This window comes from Juglans microcarpa x Juglans regia, chromosome 1S (genome assembly GCF_004785595.1).
Source record: "Juglans microcarpa x Juglans regia isolate MS1-56 chromosome 1S, Jm3101_v1.0, whole genome shotgun sequence".
NCBI classification, from domain to species: Eukaryota; Viridiplantae; Streptophyta; class Magnoliopsida; order Fagales; family Juglandaceae; genus Juglans; species Juglans microcarpa x Juglans regia.
Window position 1 is genome coordinate 25,857,822 of NC_054595.1, and position 21,753 is coordinate 25,879,574.

A 21,753-nucleotide genomic window follows, 5' to 3' on the forward strand; every position below is an offset into this window, starting at 1 on the left:
AATCAACATACCCTTTTATCATTCTTATCACCAAAACAGAAGGAAAAATACTTCTAATACCACGTGACTGATATGAATTCAGGAAATAGCACAAGAACTACTTTTTTTTTTCTTTCTTTATTTTATCAAAATAAGCAAAAATAATATATAGAAAATAATATAATTTTTTTTACAGCCAATTATTCTTGAACAATGGTCTGCTATCCAAATTTCCATCATACTCGCCATTCACATGCCACTGTCAATTATTCGAGAGTAACAGATGTACAGCAGCACACCAATGATTTTCTGATAGGGAAGGGAGAGCAGCAAATAAACTCAGGGCTCCAAACGACTAAGGATTTGTTTGGAAACACAAACCATCTCATCTTAAAAAAATTTTATAATTTCCTTCTCAAATATTACTTGATTCAAAACTCTATGTGGCGAGTGAGTTCGTTACTTCTTAGGTAGAAATAACTGGGAGAACTTCTAACAGGGCTAGAAAAGTAAAGTACAGTGCTTAGGCAGAAGTCGCACGGTGCACTTGAATATGTCAATCAAATTTATGCAGTGAGAATGGAAGAGGAGTAGTGTGTAGAAAGAATTCAGGGTCTATCAGGTGTGTACTACATTATATTTAAAAATTCAATCGGAAACAAAATCAATGTGCTCGAGAATTAAAGATATATTATATATATATATATATATATATATATATATATAGTTCATAGGAGATACTGAATAGGCCCTCGAGAGTGAGCATATTCGATGAATGTGTCCTTCCCAAGTTCTCACTTCTCCAGCCACAGCCTCATTTGGGAAAGATGATCACTTTGAACCAGAACTTGGAGAGAACAGACTTCAGTGGTATGAGAACATTAAATGTGAGTTATCTGTCTGCAAATAACAAAGATGCAAAAATTTTGAGATTGGACAAAGTTAGCATCGATCAGAATAAGGACTCCTCTCCATATGTCAGTAACTTAACTGTTCCAGCAAATTTTAATTACCTCTACTCGGGTGGGAGAAGCGCAATTTCAATTTCTTGGAGTGATTTTCCTTTTGTTTCCAAGACATTGGTCTTCACAAAAAACACAGCCAGCAGACAAAAGGCTGCAAAGATTGTATACAGTACTACTGCCCCTATTTGCTCCAGTAAGCGCAAAAAGAACAGACCAACAAAGAAATTCATTACCTGTAAGGGACACTGAAGTTAACTAACAAGATGGTACAAGAAGTTCATGAGCAATGTTTATTGGCATGTCTGGCAAGTGTTTATTTAAACTTTTTCTCATTGAAAAAGATAGAGAGCGGAAAAAAATATCTGCCCACAAAACCATAACAGGAAGAACTGCAGAAAACTATTACCCAATGCACAGCCATGCAAACTGCCATTGCCTTAGCCCGAATCCGGCCAGGAAATATTTCTGAAAGGAGGAGACCAGGGACTGGACCAGCACCAAGAGCAAACGTCAGGACAGATCTGCATTTTTATTTTGCTGTTTAGCAAAATTTTCAAGCCATATGTATTGATAAAAATCAAAAGCTTCAAAATATGTCTAATTCATATAAATTTGTATTAACTGTAGAGAACTTTTTAGATGCATATGACCTTAGATTCATCAATGAGTAAGGTATGAGATTTTATACTCTGTCCAGCGTATCATACTGTACATGTATCACATTATATTTCCAATCTTCTCTGGCTACAGTTTCAATTGCACCCCAAACTTGCTTGGAGAGAATGAGATTTGGATCCAATATAAAACAATGGCCAATTAACACATTGATTCAAATGCGTTCAGTCATCACGGGATAACTGAAAAGCACATTTAGGCATCTGAATATATTCATCAAGAGCTTTTGCAGCTTTAGGTTTCTATTTCCGTATTTCATTTTTAGTCTCTGTTTATTTTTATTAACCATCCAAGTTGCAGCTCATTGATCACTCACAGCAGCATGCCACCAACCGATAGATACAACGCTCCAGAGCCTGATGAAAATGAATTTGCTGCAATTACTTGAACTCCCATGGATAGCGCCTAAGCCAATGTGTAAAAGAAAAGTCATGTGACATGAGAGTCTAGAAAATACAGGTTTGAACTCAATAAACAGAAATGTAAGACAGTATAACTGCTGCAGAAGACACAAACCGACAATCTTAAAGAACCCCACTAGGAAGACCTTGTTTAGAGGTATGGAGATAGTAATAACTATGCACTCTAACAAAGTACCAAAAATAAAAGTAGAGAAAATTTGTGGTGTCACCCCAGATATCACCTCAGTCCAAAAAAAAAAAAAAAAAAAAACCAACATGGAGCCTTAATGCGTAGTTTTTTGGTCAGCACAAAAGCATCGTCTGTCCAGGTATGATACTATTCAATCAGATAAAGTTATTTTTCCAAAAAATAACTTTATTCAGCAAAAGGTTTCTTTTTACTTACCATGCCCGAAAAACTTCCAAGCAGAAGTACCTTCCTTCCAAGTTTATCCATCAAGATCATTGCAATTAGTGACCCTAAAATAGGCAAAAAATGGTAAAGAAGATGTTTGACCATTTGTGCAACTAAGATACATGATAGTAAAGCCATCAGTACCCAATAAATTTGCAATCCCCACACATATGTTTGCGATATCTGAAGGTATGCCGAAGCTCTTAAAGACAGTCGAAGAGAAATAAAATACAGCATTTATGCCAGATAGCTGTTGTAAAGCAAAAAGGGTAGATCCAATGAAAACCACTGCAAACGTATAAGTTACACGGAAATCACTCAGAACAAAACAAAGATGAAACAAAATATAGTATAGAAGAACTCCTATGCACCTTTGAAATGACGGCCATAAAACAACTCAGAGAACTTTATGGTATCTGTCTCATCTCCTCTGTCTGACATTGACAATTCCGCCATTGCAGATTTGACATGTAATCCTCCTAGAATCTTCTCAAACTCAGCTTCAGCTTCAATACCTCTCCCTCTCTATAGCAAGTTTAGAAACAATCATGACATTGTCAAATCACCTACACAGGTTCGATGATTCAAAACAATTGTGTAGACCTCCATGACAATTGCTCAGTTCTCCCAAAGCATGAGCTGTTAAAAGAATGGACTAAAAGTGGACATGATATTAATGCATTAACTTACAAGAATTTGTGTATGCATGTATTCATGCATATACAAAGGAACATCAGCATTAGGCTACTCATGAGAATATAGGAGGCTAAGAAAGTAAAACATGATAAAGCGCAATGGTAGCATGTAATCAGATCAACTGCCTCTATAGGAGTGTATTCTATTTACATCTTGGACCTTCATGGAAGACTCTGCCTAAATTGTTTAGTATCTGAGAGATGAATTGGTTATAGAAGCTTCTAAAACTGTCATATAATGTTACCCACAAAGCAGTCAGTATTGGAGAGGAGAAACACACACAAGGGCCATTGCTCCATGCAATAGGGCTCCAAGATTATTAATCAAATGAATATCTCCCAATCCATTAAAAAGGTAAAATACAAAGAAAATCAATTGAGCGTCTGGCTTGAACCCAGAACTAAATAATGTGATATGACCACTATTTAATATTAAAATAAAAATCGAGTAAGTGGGCAAAGCACCCTCTACACCGGTCATACAAAACTACAATACCGATATAATCATAGGGATATCATGTGTGGATAGGGTTATTCTGAAGAAAATAACTTCTTAAAAATGGCATTGGTAAACTTGGGATAAAATCCAGATCTCTCATAACTGCCCTGACTACAGAAACTTAGAGCACAGCGCAAAGGTGAAAAGTGTTGAAATCAAACAAAAAAATGTTTCAAGAATAATGATTACAGAGAACAGCAGATGACCTTGAAAAGCCAGTGGGGACTCTCTGCACAGAACTCCATGGAAACAGCAAGTACTGCAGCAGGAATGGCAGATACCCAAAAACAAATCCGCCACCTGAGTACATACAAACTGCTTACAAAATGTGCAGATAGATTGGAAAAATTCATAAAATTTCCAATGTTTCTTTAATTCACGATCATTTCTTACCAACCAACTATTTCCTTAGCTGGGAGACCAATAAAAAGAGCTCCCATAAGTCCTAGACATGTAGCAATTTGAGGGAAGCTCCCAAAAGTACCCCTTACAAAAGCTGGTGACACCTGCTCATTTCGATGAACCACGAGTTAGTATTTAGTAAAATGATGATTACAAATAAAGACTCTTAAAGCATACCTCTGCCACATAGAGAGCTGCAACAGATGGGCCAAGACCCATCCCAGTCCCAACAAATAACCTCCCCAGAAGCATACCCCACAGACTTTTTGTTGTTGCACTGTAAGATCGCGTTTGATTAATTTTCTAAGCTTCATAACAGTTTGAATGGCGCACAAAGAATATTTACTCAAATGGTATGGAAGCCTTTAAGCAAGAAACAAACGGAGGAAGGAGGGGAAGAACAAAGCCCAGCCTAAATAAAGAAAATCAAACGTGGAGTACTGCTTTACAGTGTGGTTATAATTGTGAAACGATCCATGACCCATCCCTTGTAATATGTTCTTCTCAATCCATTATGCAATTTAAATTATAAATTATTACCAGAAAGAACTGAAAACACTTTTCGAAGATAGGAGAGAAATAATGAACCTGAACACACACGATTACTCAAACTCCATGATGGTGAAATGAAAGAGATTATTGGCAAGTAACCCCCACATTTTAATTTCAGTACCGTTCTACCAAGATTTGTAAAGTGAAATGACTGGATGAGGCAAGAAGTCTCACTAATAGCAGGCAAACTCGACTACAGTCTGCATACGCTAGCTGATACCAATAAAGGATCTATTCTAATTACTAATAAAGCTCATTCCATTCTCTATAAAGATGTACATCAAAGCAAGAAAGACTGGAAAATGCCACAGTTTTAGAAAGATGGATTTTTAAGGAAAATAGTAAGGTATGCCTCCAAGTTCAGTTACCTCATGGATGCACCAATTATCATTGGTAGAGCACAAAATTGAAATGCTCTTCGACGTCCGACCCCATCTACTATCCAACCACTGAATAGAGATCCAGCAAACGCGCCTCCTAAACATGTGCTCACCACTAAACCTTCATTGAAGAAAGAGAACATATAAGGTAAACTTTTTTTTTTCAAATGCATATAATAGAAAGATTCATTGCATTAAGTACCTTCAGCCAAGGTGTTCCCACTGAAGCCAAGGTCTAAAGAGATGCCTTCTAGAGTCTCATTTATCACTCTGCATTAAAAAGCAGCAAAAGAGAATATATCATTTTGATTTTCAAAACATATCATCAAGGAGAAAAAGAAAGGATAATTATGAGTTACAAATATTAGGGCCATACCCAAGATGATAGCCAGCTAGGAATGAAGAAAGAGTTGCCACAAGGACATGTGGCAAAGAACGTCTCCATGGGGGGTTTCCAATATCTTTGCCATTCAGAAAATGTACTAAAGCAAACAAGAGAAGTAGTCCAACTGTTAGTAGCATCCATCAAACCATACACGATTTTCTTGAGAAAGACTAGTGCTTTCAAAGCAAAAAGCGAAAATTGTTACCAGTTTTAGAGCCTAACACGGAAATTTAGAATAAACCGTGAAAAGTGATTGAGTAATTTAAAATTACCCGAACTTCCTTCTTCGTCATATGCATTTATATAGTCCCTCGATGCACCACGTTTGTACATCGAAGATGCATCAACATAACGTCCCCGCATAGCACGATTATCAGAACCTTCTCCGAGAGTCGGAAGAGAATTTTGTACAACAAACTGCAACACCAGACCAATCTCCAATCAATCCGATTACGAATTAATTCCACTGTTTTTACTACCCATAGCCATAGGCCACGCCTTAATAAGTTTCGACACCAAACAACTGCGTTGGGGAACCATGCTAGCACTCGAATTGCAGAAGAAATTCTCAGATCTGATGCAATGGTTGTATTTGTATTAATGGTCGCGTACTACTAAATTTTCAAGTTAAATATACACCAAAATTCATACGCAACCAGATACATACACATATACATATATATACATACATATATATATATATATGCATGCACTGAGTACATGCATACATATATAAGTTATGCATGCAGACGCGCACACACGTACAAGCTGGTTAAGGAAAAAGAAGAAGATACACGCATAGATGGAATTTAATTTCAATGATCGAATATCATACATTAAATCTTCAAGTTGAATGGATGCAAACTAGGAAAAACAGTAGAATTTTTGTAACAAAGAAAAAAAGGATGAGGTATTGAATCGCGACTAAATGCGCGCGCCCGCACAGAGAGAGAGAGAGAGAGAGAGAGAGAGAGAGAGAGAGAGATTATTCGCAATGAGCAAGATAAATGTGCTCGAAAACGTCACCGTCTCCGAGTTCAAAAAAGAGGAACAAACGACTCGCCATTTTCAAAGAGAATGAGAAAGAGAGAAAGCAAGAGCTCCAAACATGATAAAAAAACAAATAAATAGGTGTACGTTTGTGTGTGTATATATACATTATATATATGTATATATATATTTTTTTTGGATCCTGTATATATATATATATATTATATTTAAAGAGAGAGAGAGGTGTGATATTCAATTACGTTCATATTGTATTTCGAGCAAATGATTTAATAACTTTCACACGCAGACATATTAAACGATCCGATTGAATTCCACAGCTACATGCAGCGAGAGAGATACCTGAAGAAGAAGGGGCCGGTGGGGTAGCGTGCGCCGGGGGACTCTATCAAGTGAAAAAGGTTATCAGTGTCAGCTGAAAGGAAATCCAGGTTACAGGAAGAAAGGAGTGTATGTCTCTTTGTGAGAGAGAGCGAGAGAGGGACGGTGGTGATGTGATTGTTGCAGAGACCATTGGGCATTCGGCATTGCAGGCTAAATTTGAACTTTCTCGGCTAAATATAGCTGTGGACCTGTGGTCGTTTTTGTGGCGAAGAAGCAAAGACAGCCACGAAGAAGCAGCTGGAGGCATGACCTTTCCGAGAGAGAGAGAGAGAGAGAGCTTCGATGGACCAACACCTGTACGTTATTTTAGTCATAAACAAAAAGAAAAAAAGGAAAAATAATTTTGTTATATGACTCTTTTTTTTTAAAAAAAATATTTGTATGACTCTCATAACATATATATTACGAATAAAAAAGTAATAAATAATTTCCTAATTATTTTATCCGTATAATAATAAAACAATAACTTTTATTTTTAATCTTTGAAAAACTTTCATATATATATATAAACACACACATATATATATTTCGATTTTATTATTTTTATATAACTACCCTTCATTTATAATAAAGTTGTAAAATAGCTAAAAAAAATTATAAAACATCATTTTAATTGGACTATCTTGAAAAATTAAGTTATACAAGGTGGGTAAGTCCAGCACGTTCTTCTCAAAAATTAATGGAGTACGTCATTAAAAATTTTTCATATAATTCTGATGTTCGTCGTAAAAAATAAAAAAAAAAGAATAAAAATGTAATATATAGAATTGTATTTTAAAAGTTGCAAAGTAGAAGATTTTGGGAGATGTTTGTTAATAATTTTCATCTCATCTCATCTCATCTCATCTATTTATCAAACATCACTCAAATATAAACACTTTCAAACTAATCATTATAACATTTTCAAACTAATTATTACAATTTTTCTAAATTTTCACACAAAAAATAAAAAACAATTCAACTTTTTCAAATCTCAAAACAAAAATAATATTAAAAAAATAATATTTTAACTTTATAATATTTTTTATTTAACTTTTTCTCTCATTTTCCAAAATTCAAAAAATATTTAACTCAAACTATCTCATTATTATTTACAAACCATCTTACTATGCACAACATTCTTATCTCGTCTCATTCCCTAAGCATCTTCTAAGCATCTTCTAACAGTAGATTGTCTGATTTTAAAAAGATTCTAAGATTTTTTTTAAAAATAAAATTAAACTTCAAACCACCTATTTCATCACACGTTTTAATTCCTAATAGATCAAATCACTAAAAAAAAAAAAAACAATTAAAATAAAACGCATCAGCTATGGTTAGAAGTAACATAATACGTACCAAAAAATTACCAACATATACATATTTCCATTTCAGAATTACCGCAACCCAAACATATTGTCATGATCCTCGCAGTTTTTAAAATTTCCAAAAAATTATCACACTACAATTTTTAATCCATGTAAGAACATCAGCACGCAGATGGTGAATGTGTTTGGATTACTCATTAATTTACCAGCATCTCTGTCACATCTTCTGTGAGAATGATGAAATCCTTTGTGAATAAATCAATCCAAGAAAAATGAGAATAAAAAAAAAAAAAAAATCATCTTCGAACCTTGACAATGTGCACTAAGATTTCGGGCTAAACAACAATTTCGCAAAAATTATAATTCACACCACATTTAAAAAGGGCATGCATACTCTTCGTATATCTGCTGCAAAAACACTTGAACAAGATGGAGAAAGCTAAAGGAGATTTGAGTATAGAGGAAAAGTTAACCGAAGACTAGTTCCATTAACTTGGCACTATCCCATGAAACATCATGACCGGCAGCTATACCACAATGGTAACTCCACCAATCAGGCAGTAACCATTGATGAACTCATTATCTGGATCTGTAAACAAAGAGGCAGGAATGAAGACCAAGCTCTTTTTTTTTTTTTTTTTTTTTTCCCTCCTTTTACTTATTGCTTCAAATCATACCTTATTCACAAGTAAGTTTACTTGCTCCCTGTACATCTCCTTCAAATCTACAATATCTGCGCGAAGTTCTTCCAGCTAGACATGCAATCACGTATATATGTCAGGATTTGAGAGAAAATAGCACCCTCTTCTTTATATGTTTCCATTTACAACATAAAAGTATAGATAAAATGCAGATATTGAACAAGCAACATTAAAGAATATATGATGGAAACCCGAGGGGTTGGCTCAAGCAGTAAAGGCCTTGGTCTTGGGGGTATACTCCCCTTGATCTAAGGTTCAAACTCTTGAGTGTAAACAATTTTTAGAGGTCACGTCCTATTGGCGAAAAGCCAATGATTTACCAAATCCATGTGATGTGAATGTGTTACATGGGGACTAGTCATAACGGGGAAAAAAAAAAAAAAAAGAATCGTGATGATTTACAAGGTCTGGTCTCTGAGGTTGCTCATCATAACCGGAGGGGGAAGAAAGGAATCATGGTGGAAATCCTGAAAGCTATATTTTCAGTTGCTTTTTGTTTTTTATTTTTTTCACCAAGGGGAGGGAGGATTTCTCAGAGGTAAGTACAACTTCTGATTTTCTCCAAGCATTACATACCCTGTGTTCATCTATCAAAATCGAAAGCTGAAGCTTTTATCCGTGGTTCCTCAATCCAAAATGAAGCAGAGAACTCAATGACAAAACAAACTAGCATCAGATTTGATCCTATAAATGGCTATACAGAATATCCCAAGCTGAAAACATATTACCATTCCAAGCAAAGATCCAGACTGAATATACATACCTCCTCATCACGTTCACCCATTAGCTCCAGCGCAGCAGAGTGTCGCCTCCTTAATGATTCTAGCTCTGCCTGTATGCCAGGCAACATGGAAGCCTCTACCTGTAACTTCTCACACTGCATTCAACGCAAGCAATTCTCAAAAAATATGTAATGTATTTTTAATTTTAAAAAAAGGACACTTAAAAGAACAAAAATAAGATATTGAACCTCACCTGCCCTGTCATTTTGACCAACTCCTCAGCAAGAGAATCACGTATAGATTCCAACGATGCCTTTGCAAAAGAGAAACAAAAAGCAATCAAAACAGTAATGAAAACTGTTCATAATGAAACGGCATAATATAACTGTGTGGCCCCTAAAAGTTCAACAATGGTTGAATATGAACAAACACAACTCTGCAGAGCTCATAACTGGAATATGCAATAAAGCAAAAGAGACAAAACGTGTAGGAAGAAATAAAATTTCAGGAGTTTAGAACGTAGACCATACCAAACGAGACATGTATGAAGCAAGCTCACCCTCCTTCTGACGTAGAGCGGCTTCAAAAGCACTAGGCGTCATGCTCTTCATAAAATATGGATTCATGGTTAACTCTCCAGCATTTCTCCTCTTGGAGAAACTGTCAGACGAGTCCAAAGATGCTTGCAGGAAATAGCTTTCCTCCATGCTGCCTAGGCTGCTAGCGCTTGAAAGCTTTCGGCTTAAGTTTCCTGCACAAATTTTCAAAATATATAACATCTGTGGACCTTCAACTCATGCAAAGTAATTCAAAGCATCAAACCATTCTCAAAAGCAGAACTGTGCTTTGTTATTGGAGTTTGATCTGTTGCGGCAGCCGCAGAATGCACATGAGTTGTCCTTTCCAAATCCAACCGAGCAGTTTTCTCCTTTTCTATCTCCTGTCAAAGATCAGGAAGTCAATTCAGAAAATCTCAATGACCCGAAGATATAGATAGAACAAGGGCAGTCTAATGAAACTTTTCAATAAAAATAATGAATAAAAGAGTCCCATTTAACGTCTATGAACTAAAATGAATCAGACTAACATCTCTTAATACTACTAAGATGGAGCTAGATGCAGTTCCTCTTCTTACTATCAAATGTAAATTCAAATTATATAAGAACCAGAGGCACCACCTGCTGTAGCAGTTCCCTGTGCATCAGTGCATCTTGTAACTCTTGCTTGTGTTTCCGCCTTAGTTCCTTAATTTGTTCTTCAAGCTGGTTTGCACGACCTTCCTGGGTGTCAGCTTCCTCCTTGGCTGCAAGGTATTCTTGCCTATTTTCAGCCGCTCTCTGTCTCTCCTTTTCGAGGGATCTACTTAACTGCATCTGTTCTGTTCTAAGACATGAAATCTGAAACAAATCACAGCTGTGAGCTAATTTCTATGAAAAAGCCCCAGTACTTAAAACAAGATAACCAACAAAAGCAGAACCTGAGCCTCAAGAACATTAATTCGAGATAAGGTTTGAGATAAGCGCTCATTCACAGATTGCTCTCTTTCCTCTGCAGCTGCAGCTTTGGCCTCTGCTTCCTGTAATGCAATAAATGCAATCATATAAAAGCACTGTAAAAGTTTCAAATGAAATTAACAAAAACTTCTACACACCTGAAGTCGAGAATTAAGGGACCTCTCAACAGCAGCCCAGGCTTCTGCTCTTCTGGCTGTTGTTTCCTGTTGCCAATAAAATAAAGAATCAAACACAAGACCCAAGCAAACTGACACAACTAAATTGAAGAACCAGCATTGAAGATCCATAAACATCCTCATCAGAACTCTAAAACTTTGTTTTACATATTCACCTGCATAGCTTCAATCTGCCTTAAAAGAGGCCTTGTAGATTCTGGAACTTGTGTAATCAACTCCTCACATCGACGCTCACTTGCCTAGAAAAGGAAAAAAAAAATCTGCAAGATGATGCCAACAAATGAAAAAGAAATAAAGGATTACAGTTTAAGCAAAAAAGAGGAATTTTGACAAACTTGATAACGTTTCTGAAGATCTTCGATGTCCCTACGAAGCATGTCTTCTCTAAACACTGCCTGCAAAATTGATGATAGAGTAAGTTAATCATGATCAGTGGCATGTCAGCAGGAAAAAACCAACAATCCAACTGATGTCTCAAAAACCTGCTGCTCCTTTCTACTCAGAGTTTGCCTTAATTCTTCAAGTGCCTGAACTAGCATAGCTTCACGTTCCTGGGCCTCTCTCAAACGACTCTCTAGTTCATTTCTTGCGTCATTGTTGGCACGAGTCTCTGCTAATGCCTCAGCCTCCTTCGCAGCATTCAAAGCATTTGTATAGTATTCTTTCAGTGCTGCAAGTTCTGTTTGGTGTTTTTCTACTGTTTCCTGCAGCAACTGCTCTGTAGCCATTTTGTCCTTCTTGATACTCTCTACTTTATTTTCTTCTACCTGGAAGTAGAAATTATACACCATTTATCAATAATACATTGAATCTTCTTCACAACAGCATCTCTACATTTTTAACAAGAACGTGCTAGTTCCGTTAAGATCATATGGACTTTCATTTACTTTGGAGTATTATCTAATGGACTTCCTCAATTAACAGGCATCAGAATAGTGAACACTTTCTTACAAACAAGTAAAAACTAAGACAAGTGCTGCATATCTTGGAAAGTCCATTTCTTTATTAACTTTATGGTGGCTCGGAGAAAGTGATTGTTCAGTTTGATTGTCAAGGAGATACCATATTTAGAGAATCTCTCAGAAGTTTGACTACCTGAAACTTAGTAATCAGCCCCTTCTTCTCTTCTTCAAGCTCTCTAATCTAGCTTTCAGGAAAAAGGAGAAAAGAAAAGAAAAAGGATTTGTTATATCAGAATAGGTAGAAGGATGAAAAGTTAGACAACCAGGAAGCCTGCAAGCCATACCTGAGCCCTTAATTTCCTAATCTGAGATTCTTGAGCAGCCTGCTTTTTCGAAAGCTCTTCACCTGAGATGATATACAAAAATCTCCAGATTTAACAAATTACAATATATATATATATATATATATATATATTGAGAACACATAGGAAAGGATCTGTATACTCCCTAATATATAGACTTCCAAATTCCTCACCGATTTGCATTCAAGTTTTTTTTTTTTGTCTTGAAGGCATTGTCGTTGTTTGGAAATCAGATTTTACCATGATACTTGGCCAATAAGTAAATTGAAACAATATTGGCAGGAAACCAGCAAATCTAGAAAGTATCCATCATGACTGTACAGAGGAACCTCACATAAAAATTAATAGTTTTTATATTCTTTTGGTAACAATGGAAATGTTTAATTTGTACAAAAAAGCCTCCTCAAGCCTTGCTATAAGGATTTGGTCGGGCCCATGCAGAACAAGCCAAAACATGCACCGCCCAAACTGAATAGGGCGCATGAGTTAGAAGTTGAAAGGACACCCTATGGGATAAAAATCCACAACCTCTCACCCACCAACTACTTTAAGGGAGTGGAAGCGTCATTTAGGCTTCAGCTTATTGACCATGAGTTTCCATTCTGTACAAAGTATAACATAACAGATGCATCCCTCTATAATGCTGATGTGTCTAAGACAAGCCTCTCAATAGCTCAAGCCTAGATCATAAACAAGCACCAAAAAACCGAACATATGGAAAAAATACAGGTTATTTTGTTAAAAGAAAAGAAACGCAATAATAGGCCACTATTAGAGTTTGCACATCTCTACCTTCAGCCATAACCTGAGTAATTATTTCATCTTTTTCTTTCAGAAGAGCAGCTGCATCACTTTTTTTACTCTGCTCTCTTCTAAGTGTATCCCTTTCCTTAGTCAGAGCATAAACCTGTAACCATACACCAGGGTAATTAGTGACCAAGGTAAAGGTAAGTATAGGGTAAAAGGATTCTATTTGTTACCACTAAACAGGCTTACTATATCACTTTAGATAGCACTCAGCGGGGAGGATTAATATTTGCAGCTGACCTCGTGTTGCAATTAAGGCTTTGGTGAATGTAAATGAGCCAATTACGGAAAAGATCATGAAGTCCTAATTTACAAAATATTAAGATAACACCTGCAATTTATTACTCCAAGCAATGCAATGTAAAGTTGATCCGCAAGTTACCAATTAATACATGGTACATGCACTTAATTTGTCAGGTATAAAAAGGTTACACGTTATGAAGCTCAATACCTTTTCCTTCTTTCACATGATACACGAAATTGTATGAAAGAAGTCATTATTATATCTTTATTATACTAGATTTAAAATAAAAGGATAAAAGAAGTCATTATTTCCATGATAGACAATGAAACATCTACATCCCTAATGCCTCAGAAGCATCCAAAAAATTAGTATACAACCAAGAAAACACTACAGCTAGCAGTGTATCAGAAACTTGACAAGTACAAACCCTTTGGGGTCTTTAAGAAAACTTAAAATCTTTGAAAAGAATACATCATGAGATGAGCACTATGCTACTGGAGGAAAATATGAGTACAACTCAATCATTGTGAAGAAATGAACATGTTAAGACTCAAATTTTAAAAACTAAAATGGCTTTTCAACCTAGAGTCTGAATTTCTTAAATGGTTAGGATCTATCTGAATTAAATCATGAACATTATAAAAAAAAAAAAAAATGATGAAAAACATACCTTCCTTTCCAGAGTTGCTACCCTCTGATGGTATTCCTCTCGCAAAGACTCAACTTCTGCATCATTGGATTTTCTCTGTTCCATAATTTTCAGCAGTTAAAGTATGAATGTATGAATGTATGAAAAGTCAAGGGAAGCGAAGTATCTTTCAAACATGGAGTTTATGATCCCAACATGTTCAATTGAAAGATGCAGCAAACAGATGAGAAATAAATGACGGGTATACAGCAATCAACCATGTGAAGATATTTTTTTTATGAAAGCAAAACTTGTAAGATTTCAAGTATAAACCGAGCCCAGGTGATAGTTTTTTATGATAAGAAAGAGAATTGAGCCTGGATGATAGTGATTTAACTGTAACAGAAACAGAAAGTTACAATGATCTAAATGTGACTCCAAAATACAAGCATTTGAGGGTTCAGTGTGAAAATATGGGTCCAACACAGTTTCAAGAAAACTTAATCAGTTCAGTGTGAAAATATGGGTCCAACACAGTTTCAAGAAAACTTAATCAGGCTTGCCCAAAATTGGAACATACAAAAAAGGGCACTCAGCAAGTTCAAGTCAAATAAGTAAGTATAATTTCATAATTGCAGAAATGAAAATTCCAAAACTAAGAGTTCTTTGCTTTTAGAAGCATAAACTATCAACAAAATAAATATAGGTGATCTAGGTAAAATACTAGAAAGAAATTCATTATAAATCAGTTAATAGGGAATGAAACCAACAAAAAATACACTTGCAGATATTTTATAAACAAAAACAACAAAAGCACATCAAAGAGATCCCAAAATAATCATTAGAGTCTAGTGCATATGAATCAATTAACCGTGGATGTATAATATTCTCTGGCATACATACATACATGAATATATCATGATAAAATCATACTTACTCATAAGAAGTACATTTAAGGAACATAAGGTATCATTGTACGGACCTTCAAATCCTCAATCACAGCCTTTAGTTGTTCATTTTCGTTCATCATCTTAGCAATCTCATCAGCTTTTGCCTAGAACCAAAATATTCAAATTTAGCAGAATCTAAAAAAGAGTAGATAAAATAAAATGTCTTCACAGGATGCAGAGAGACAAACCGCTGAGCAATTCAAATCATGCTTGTGTTCTGAAAAATTGCAACTAGAGCTCAAGAAAAGTGGAGGAGAGAAGTGATTATGAATGTCCTAGAGACCTATCATTAATCCAAAATTTTGATAAGACCTTATATTCTGTGATTGCATTTCAACTCTTGCATTTAATTTTTTTTTTTTTATAAGTAACTCTTGCATTTAAAATTAAATCCTATTCTTTTTTCTTTGAGTGAATTTTGACTCTCTCAGTGAAAGCAAGATACCTCATAGATTAATGGTTGACTGTACAAGAAGTTAGGCACAATTTTAAGGAAAAAAAAAAAAAAAAAACTAAAGACACGTGGTATATGGGATGGTTTAGCCTTATTGATGGTGGTAATGTCGTCCTTTATTTACAGGTAGGTGCTGAAGGTGGGCTTTAGAATTTAACAGACTTGGAGTCCCCTGCAGTTGTGGTAGTCAAGTAGGCTATTAAAACCAAAGGTTGAGGCACATTAAAGGACCAGCACCGGCACCGGCACCTTCATTGAGATTGCAGTGCCTTCTGCAGATTCAATATTCCTAACCATAATAATTAGTCTCAAATAATTATCCACATATGGAGAAAGAAATGTGCACAAGAGCATTCAACCATCACTGAATCATAATTATAGAGATTTACAGTCACTACAAAAAAAGGAAGAGACAACAAAGAAGAAAATATTCCGAAAGAATATGATTAGACCTTCAACACTTTCAGGGGCAGGTTTAAACACAATCAAATGACCTTACTTACTCCCACAATTATGTGTAAATAGCTGCCAAATAAAAGCTGTGGTCTCAAAGGAACATGTCCTTGTGAAATACCTGAGCTTGTCTAGCAGCACCTTGCAATGCATTTTCCATCATCTTCATCTCCCTCTTCACCTTCTCCAATTCAAACAGAGTATCTGAAGAGCCGGAGTGATTTGTTCCTGAGCTCACCTGTTGCTCTTTAATGTCAGCCTCATCATCTCTGGCTTTTTGATCCACTTCAAATCCCTTAACAATTGCATGATTTTCAGGAGAAAGAGATTGAGACACCGTCGTTGCAGCTTCATCCGAAGCAAGTGCAAGGGTCAATGGATGGTTAGAAGTGTTTCCAGCACTATTAGTCTCCTCAGCCCGAACAAAATGTAAACCAGAGAGCTCAGTTTCACCTCCAGCATGGCTATCACTTGATGCCTCATTTTCAATTGTCTCTGCAATATCTTCTTCTTGCAAGTTCTGCTTATCCATACTCTCTACTTTTTTCACTTGTTCATCCAGACTCTCATTTGTATCAATGAAAGTATGCAACTCATGTGGCAAAATCATAATATTCTCAACTTGATCTACTTCAATGGCACCTGACTTGGCTTGCACCAAGTCTGGATTTTTGGAGGGTGCCACTTCTGATCTCTCTCTCTCTTGTTGATTGTCAATAGACTCCAATGTCTCAACATCCTGACTGTTGGGTTCAGGTTGTATAATAGGCACAGCTGTTGATGCAGATTTGGCTAGTTCAGAATTTGAAGTCGCATTATTTGTCTCCTCTGCCATGTCCGATCGTTCAGTGTCTTTGGCTACCTCGTGGATTTCAGCTAGTTCTGAATTTGAAGTTACATTATTTGTCTCCTCTGCAGTGTCTGAGTGCTTAGCATCTTTGTCTACCTCATGGATTTCATTTTCTTCTTCTGCTTGTTCAGCTCCAGAATGGAGAGATCTGTCACTTTTGACTTCAGTCACCTCCTTTTCCTCTACATTAGATTTATGCTGCGCAGAGCCAGGTTTTTCAGAAGATTTCTCAACTGCAGGTGGATACTGGGAAGATTCCGATATTTCTGATGACTCACCAGTACTTTCCTCACTTTTATGCCCCATAAGGGCCATGACAGGATCAAACAGTGCTTTCCTGTCGGCAGTGGAAGCCCATAAACCTGATGCTGGCAAGTAAAGAGAGAGATCATAGCCATAATAAATTTAAAACCTGCATTTTGAATTTTGATACAAAATAACGGACACCCTTTTACATCTTGAGAACTTTGGACCAAACCAACAAGAAAAAAACTATGCTACACAACACAGAGTGTCAGAGAGTCATGAAATGGAAAAACTTCAATACGTTTTTATAGATGAGGTGACAATGGTCAGTACCTCTTGTGCTGGAAACGAAGAGATTGAAGCAAGATGATAGTATATAGGAGAGGGGTGAAGATACTGAAGAAAACTGAGTTGGAACAATAGTCCTCTCTCCCTTTCTTAGCTCTGGGATTCTAGAGGGCAGAAACAAATGTACATACACGAAAAATGTAAAGGTACATTTTCAACGTAATTCTCAATCAATAATCATATAGTGAGTCTGCTTATCACTCTTCCGTACATTTTCAACGTAATTCTCAATCAATCTTCCGTATTATGAAACACATAAATCACAAGCCCATTGACTGACTCCATTATTTTCGTTGCACGTCCACGTCTTTGCTATAGTCGGGTTTCAATTCCACGATAGGACTTAAAGCTGCGTAGTCTAACTATAGCATTCAACCACAACTCACTATATAGCAAGATAGTCAACTACTCCGCTAACATACCCATGCGTGGTTCAACATAACAACAAGCTTATACTGGTTGATTTGTAAATCAAAATTATAATGGAAATACAAAAATGGTACCTTCATTGCTGGATTCAGAATTCTCCGACTTCTCTTCTAAACCGAGAGCTGTGTCAAAATTCTTCTCGATGTTCTTCACGCTCTCCTGGAGCTTATTCACCGCTCCGGCGAGATCCGGGAAGTTCCCCAAGGAAACTCTCCCACCAAACCACGCCATCTTCAGATTACGAACCGAGATCAAGGAACTCGATCCGAATCTCTCTGACCGGAGAATTAGAACACATCAAGAACCCTGCATTTAATGCCAATCCAATTTCAACAACAACGGAGGAGTTACAAAAAATGCTTCAACGGTTTTTTGGGTTTGGATGCACATCATCCATAGGTATAATAATGACAAAGATGCGAGATCATATTCGCAATGAATGCGTAAATCCGAGAAGGAGATCAACGGCGGGGAATTGAAGTGAGGAGGAAAGTTCGGGAAATGACCTTTCGGCAGTCCGATTGGGTGTGAAGGCCCTCGTGATTGGCGAATCAAATCGTGGCTATTTCGCTTCTTCGAGCTGCTTAAACGACTTTTGGAGTGTGATTGGCCCTTACGGTTCCAGAATCTTAGAGAAGGTGGTTGGTCCGGTAGATGTGGACGCGGGGCGCCGGGGTTGATCTGAATGGCTCTGCGAAATTAAAATTTGCAGCCTCCGTACAATTCTTTAATTCTTTATCGTGTTTTTATTTTTCATTGCATTTTCTTTCACATTTACAATTATTTTATAATTTTATTATAAATAAAAAATAATTAAGTAAAGTTAAAATTATTTCTAATCAAACGACACAATGCATAAACAATAAAAAATAGGGGATTCAAAAAAAAAAAAAAACCGAAAAAATGGATTGAGTAATCTGCATCCAAAACACACCTTTAAAACAGCAAATGAATGAATCCCAAATCAGACAAAATTGTTTTGGTTTAAAAAAAAATTCTATTTATAAACTGGTGTATGAGACGTGTCTTCTGCATCATTGACATAACAAAATTTAATTTATAATAGAATTTTAAAATTTAAATCTCTTATCAATTAAAACATTCAACAGCATAAAAAAATATATTATTCACACAAATGTTTAATGGAAATACTCTTTAATTTATCAACCCAAAAACAATTATCACTAACTATAAAAAACAATTATAATTCTATTTCAAATTAAAAACAATTACATAATATTTGAAACCAAAATAAACAAAAAGTTTAATATAGTTTATGAATATCTTTATTTCAACGCGGCTTATTTTTAGGACTGGGAAGCCGAGTCTGTTTATCCAAGCACCTTGCGCTTTCCCGCCACTATCCGTTAGCTCCCGGACGGGCTGATTCAATAGGCTCCTATATTCTTATGTCTTTCCACAACACATCTTATCTCCTTCTCCTCCTCCTTATTTGGAACGCCAGATGCCAGTACTTCGCTCCATACCAATGCTAAAAATAACCTCTCCGTCCTCATCTTCCCTCTGCTCCCTTCTCAAATACAGCCTTTCCCACTTCCTATATCACTCGTTCCCGGTACCAACCCCTCAACGGAACGCCGACCCCAAACCCCATCAAACTGTTTATTCTTCTTTTAACCTCCGCGCTTTGCGCACCCAACAATCGGCCCCCTCTTACTATGCCTCTCTTCTCCAATCCTGCATTGCCCGGAAAGCGATCAACCCTGGAAAACAACTCCATGCTCATCTATGCCACGTGGGTCTCGGGTTTGATTTATTTATAGCTACAAAGCTTGTTAATCTTTATTGTGTTTGTGACTCCTTAGGTGAAGCACATCTCTTGTTCGATAGAATTCCTAAAGGTAATTTGTTCCTTTGGAATGTTTTGATTCGTGGATATGCGTGGAATGGACCGTATGAGGCTGCTATTTCTCTTTACTACCAAATGCTTGATTATGGGCTCGAGCCTGATAATTTTACATTCCCGTTTGTGCTCAAGGCATGCTCTGCCCTTTCTGCCATTGAAGACGGGAGGAAGATTCATGAACACGCATCAAGGACAGGATGGGAGACAGATGTGTTTGTGGGTGCCGGTTTAATTGATATGTATGCCAAGTGTGGTTGTGTTGGAAGTGCTCGCCAAGTGTTTGATAGGATTGAAGTAAGAGATGCTGTGTTATGGAACTCTATGCTTGCTGCGTATGCACAAAATGGGCATCCAGACGAGTCACTCAGTCTGTGTAGTGAAATGGCATTGGCAGGTCTGAGACCCACAGAGGCAACTCTTGTGACTGTGATATCAGCTTCAGCTGACAGTGCAGCTCTTCCTCAAGGGATGGAACTTCACGGGTTTAGTTGGAGACATAGGTTTGAGTCCAATGACAAGGTAAAGACTGCACTGGTGGATATGTATGCCAAGTGTGGTTATGTGAAGGTGGCTAGGAATTTGTTTGAGCGGCTTAAGGAGAAAAGAGTTGTCTCTTGGAATGCAATGATAACTGGGTATGCGATGCATGGTCATGCTACTCAAGCACTGGCTTTATTTGAGGAGATGAAGGAGAAAGCCCGGCCTGATCACATAACTTTTGTGGGTGTTCTGGCAGCTTGCAGTCATGGGGGTTTGCTTGACGAAGGGCGGATGTATTTTCAATTGATGATGAGAGATTACCACATAGATCCAACAGTTCAGCATTATACATGCATGGTTGATCTCCTTGGCCACTGTGGGAGATTAGAAGAGGCTTACAATCTGATAATGCAAATGAGAGTACTGCCAGATTCTGGCGTATGGGGTGCTTTGCTGAATTCATGCAAAATCCACGGCAATGTGGAGTTGGGTGAAGTAGCATTAGAAAAACTAACTGAACTTGAACCTGATGATTCTGGAAATTATGTGATTTTATCAAACATCTATGCTCAAGCAGGCAAGTGGGATGGAGTTGCAAGACTGAGAAAGCTGATGATGGATAGGGGAATAAAGAAAAGCATTGCTTGTAGCTGGATTGACATAAAAAATAAAGTCCATGCATTCCTCTCTGGTGATAATTCACATCCTGATTCTGAAGCAATATATGCAGAATTGAAGAGGCTAGGAGGACGAATGAAAGAAGCTGGCTATGTCCCAGCTACTGGATCAGTTTTCCATGATGTGGAGGATGATGAAAAGACTAATATGGTTTGCAGTCACAGTGAAAGGTTAGCAATTGCATTTGGACTCATTAGTACTCCCCTGGAACCAGGCTTTTGATAACGAAGAACCTCCGGGTATGCGAGGACTGTCATGTTGCAATCAAGTTCATCGCAAAGATAACAGAGCGGGAAATCACTATCAGAGATGTCAATCGCTACCATCATTTTAAAGATGGGAGTTGTTCTTGTGGTGATTATTGGTAAATGGAATCGGGAGAAACATTTGGAAATTTAAGGTATATGTTCTAACCAAAACTATCTATATTGGAAATTAGGATATGATGAAGAAGGATAGTACAATGAATCTGGGTAGAGAACACTATATACACCATTGTTGATGGAAGCGAAGCGCATGTTGTTATCTGAATTTATTGTATAGTTCAAGAATCTTGTAAAACTGGGAAGATTTTTGTGTAACTAATAAATGCGCTGGGCTGCTACCATAAAAATAGAAATGTGCTGCTCTATGCCAGCAACCTTAAAATGGAGGTGGATGATCTAATAATTAGAGGCATGGGAAGTGACAAGTAGTATCCATTAGTGAAACCACACCACTATTTAAAATGTCTGAGTTTTACTATTGAGATACAAACAAAGTTTCTGATTCTGCGGCAGTACTGGACATGAGACCTGGTATCTGCAGATTCGGGAAAGTTTTTAGCGCTCAACACATTTGAACAACCATAGGTGGGAAAGGAAGCAGCCAAGTGTTGAGCTTGATGTAGATCTAC

At 36.9% G+C, this 21,753-nt stretch overlaps 3 protein-coding genes across 7 annotated transcripts; 1 reads left to right on the forward strand and 2 right to left on the reverse strand.

The window, feature by feature from the left end:
• Positions 1–553: 553 nt before the first annotated feature.
• LOC121247737 (probable plastidic glucose transporter 3) lies at positions 554–7,114 on the reverse strand. 5 transcript variants are annotated; one of them, XM_041146159.1, is made up of 15 exons: positions 6,699–7,110; positions 5,621–5,765; positions 5,340–5,445; positions 5,166–5,233; positions 4,952–5,084; positions 4,209–4,308; positions 4,023–4,135; positions 3,836–3,944; positions 2,807–2,960; positions 2,580–2,723; positions 2,427–2,500; positions 1,936–2,024; positions 1,351–1,465; positions 993–1,177; positions 554–879 (listed from the first exon to the last, which is right to left on the reverse strand). In XM_041146159.1, the coding sequence occupies exons 2-14, from the start codon at positions 5,709–5,711 to the stop codon at positions 995–997; spliced, it is 1,479 nt and encodes a 492-aa protein (XP_041002093.1). In that variant the 5' UTR covers positions 5,712–5,765; positions 6,699–7,110; the 3' UTR covers positions 554–879; positions 993–994. The 5 variants fall into 5 exon arrangements, with proteins under 5 accessions (XP_041002093.1, XP_041002094.1, XP_041002095.1 ...); XM_041146160.1 differs by having other exon boundaries at positions 3,836–3,929; positions 6,699–7,108; XM_041146161.1 differs by lacking the exon at positions 2,580–2,723.
• A 1,206-nt stretch (positions 7,115–8,320) lies between these two features.
• On the reverse strand, positions 8,321–18,489 carry LOC121247738 (golgin candidate 5-like). Its single transcript, XM_041146164.1, has 20 exons — positions 18,340–18,489; positions 17,908–18,139; positions 16,082–17,178; positions 15,086–15,157; positions 14,146–14,220; positions 13,217–13,331; positions 12,407–12,468; positions 12,256–12,303; positions 11,643–11,927; positions 11,496–11,555; positions 11,316–11,399; positions 11,122–11,187; positions 10,948–11,046; positions 10,649–10,867; positions 10,293–10,410; positions 10,001–10,221; positions 9,724–9,783; positions 9,512–9,625; positions 8,725–8,799; positions 8,321–8,636 (listed from the first exon to the last, which is right to left on the reverse strand). Exons 2-20 carry the CDS (start codon positions 18,062–18,064, stop codon positions 8,601–8,603), a joined length of 3,063 nt encoding a protein of 1,020 aa, XP_041002098.1. The 5' UTR covers positions 18,065–18,139; positions 18,340–18,489; the 3' UTR covers positions 8,321–8,600.
• A 551-nt stretch (positions 18,490–19,040) lies between these two features.
• On the forward strand, positions 19,041–21,389 carry LOC121247739 (pentatricopeptide repeat-containing protein At4g21065-like). The gene is given in 2 exon segments (XM_041146165.1): positions 19,041–21,057; positions 21,060–21,389. Coding segments are annotated over 2 exon segments (1,926 nt in total). The 5' UTR covers positions 19,041–19,298; the 3' UTR covers positions 21,227–21,389.
• Positions 21,390–21,753: the final 364 nt, after the last annotated feature.

Bases quoted from the DNA above. Each gene is read 5' to 3' on its own strand.
- LOC121247737 (XM_041146159.1), bottom strand. From the start codon at position 5,711: ATGCGGGGACGTTATGTTGATGCATCTTCGATGTACAAACGTGGTGCA. The intron at 5,446-5,620 runs GTAATTTTAAAT...TGTTTGCTTTAG, and splicing joins TGACGAAGAAGGAAGTTCGG to TACATTTTCTGAATGGCAAA. The intron at 1,466-1,935 runs GTGAGTGATCAA...ATAAAAATGCAG, and splicing joins TCGGTTGGTGGCATGCTGCT to ATCTGTCCTGACGTTTGCTC.
- LOC121247738 (XM_041146164.1), bottom strand. From the start codon at position 18,064: ATGGCGTGGTTTGGTGGGAGAGTTTCCTTGGGGAACTTCCCGGATCTC. The intron at 11,400-11,495 runs GTTTGTCAAAAT...TTCCTTTTCTAG, and splicing joins ATCTTCAGAAACGTTATCAA to GCAAGTGAGCGTCGATGTGA. The intron at 10,868-10,947 runs GTTCTGCTTTTG...GATTTGTTTCAG, and splicing joins TTAATGTTCTTGAGGCTCAG to ATTTCATGTCTTAGAACAGA.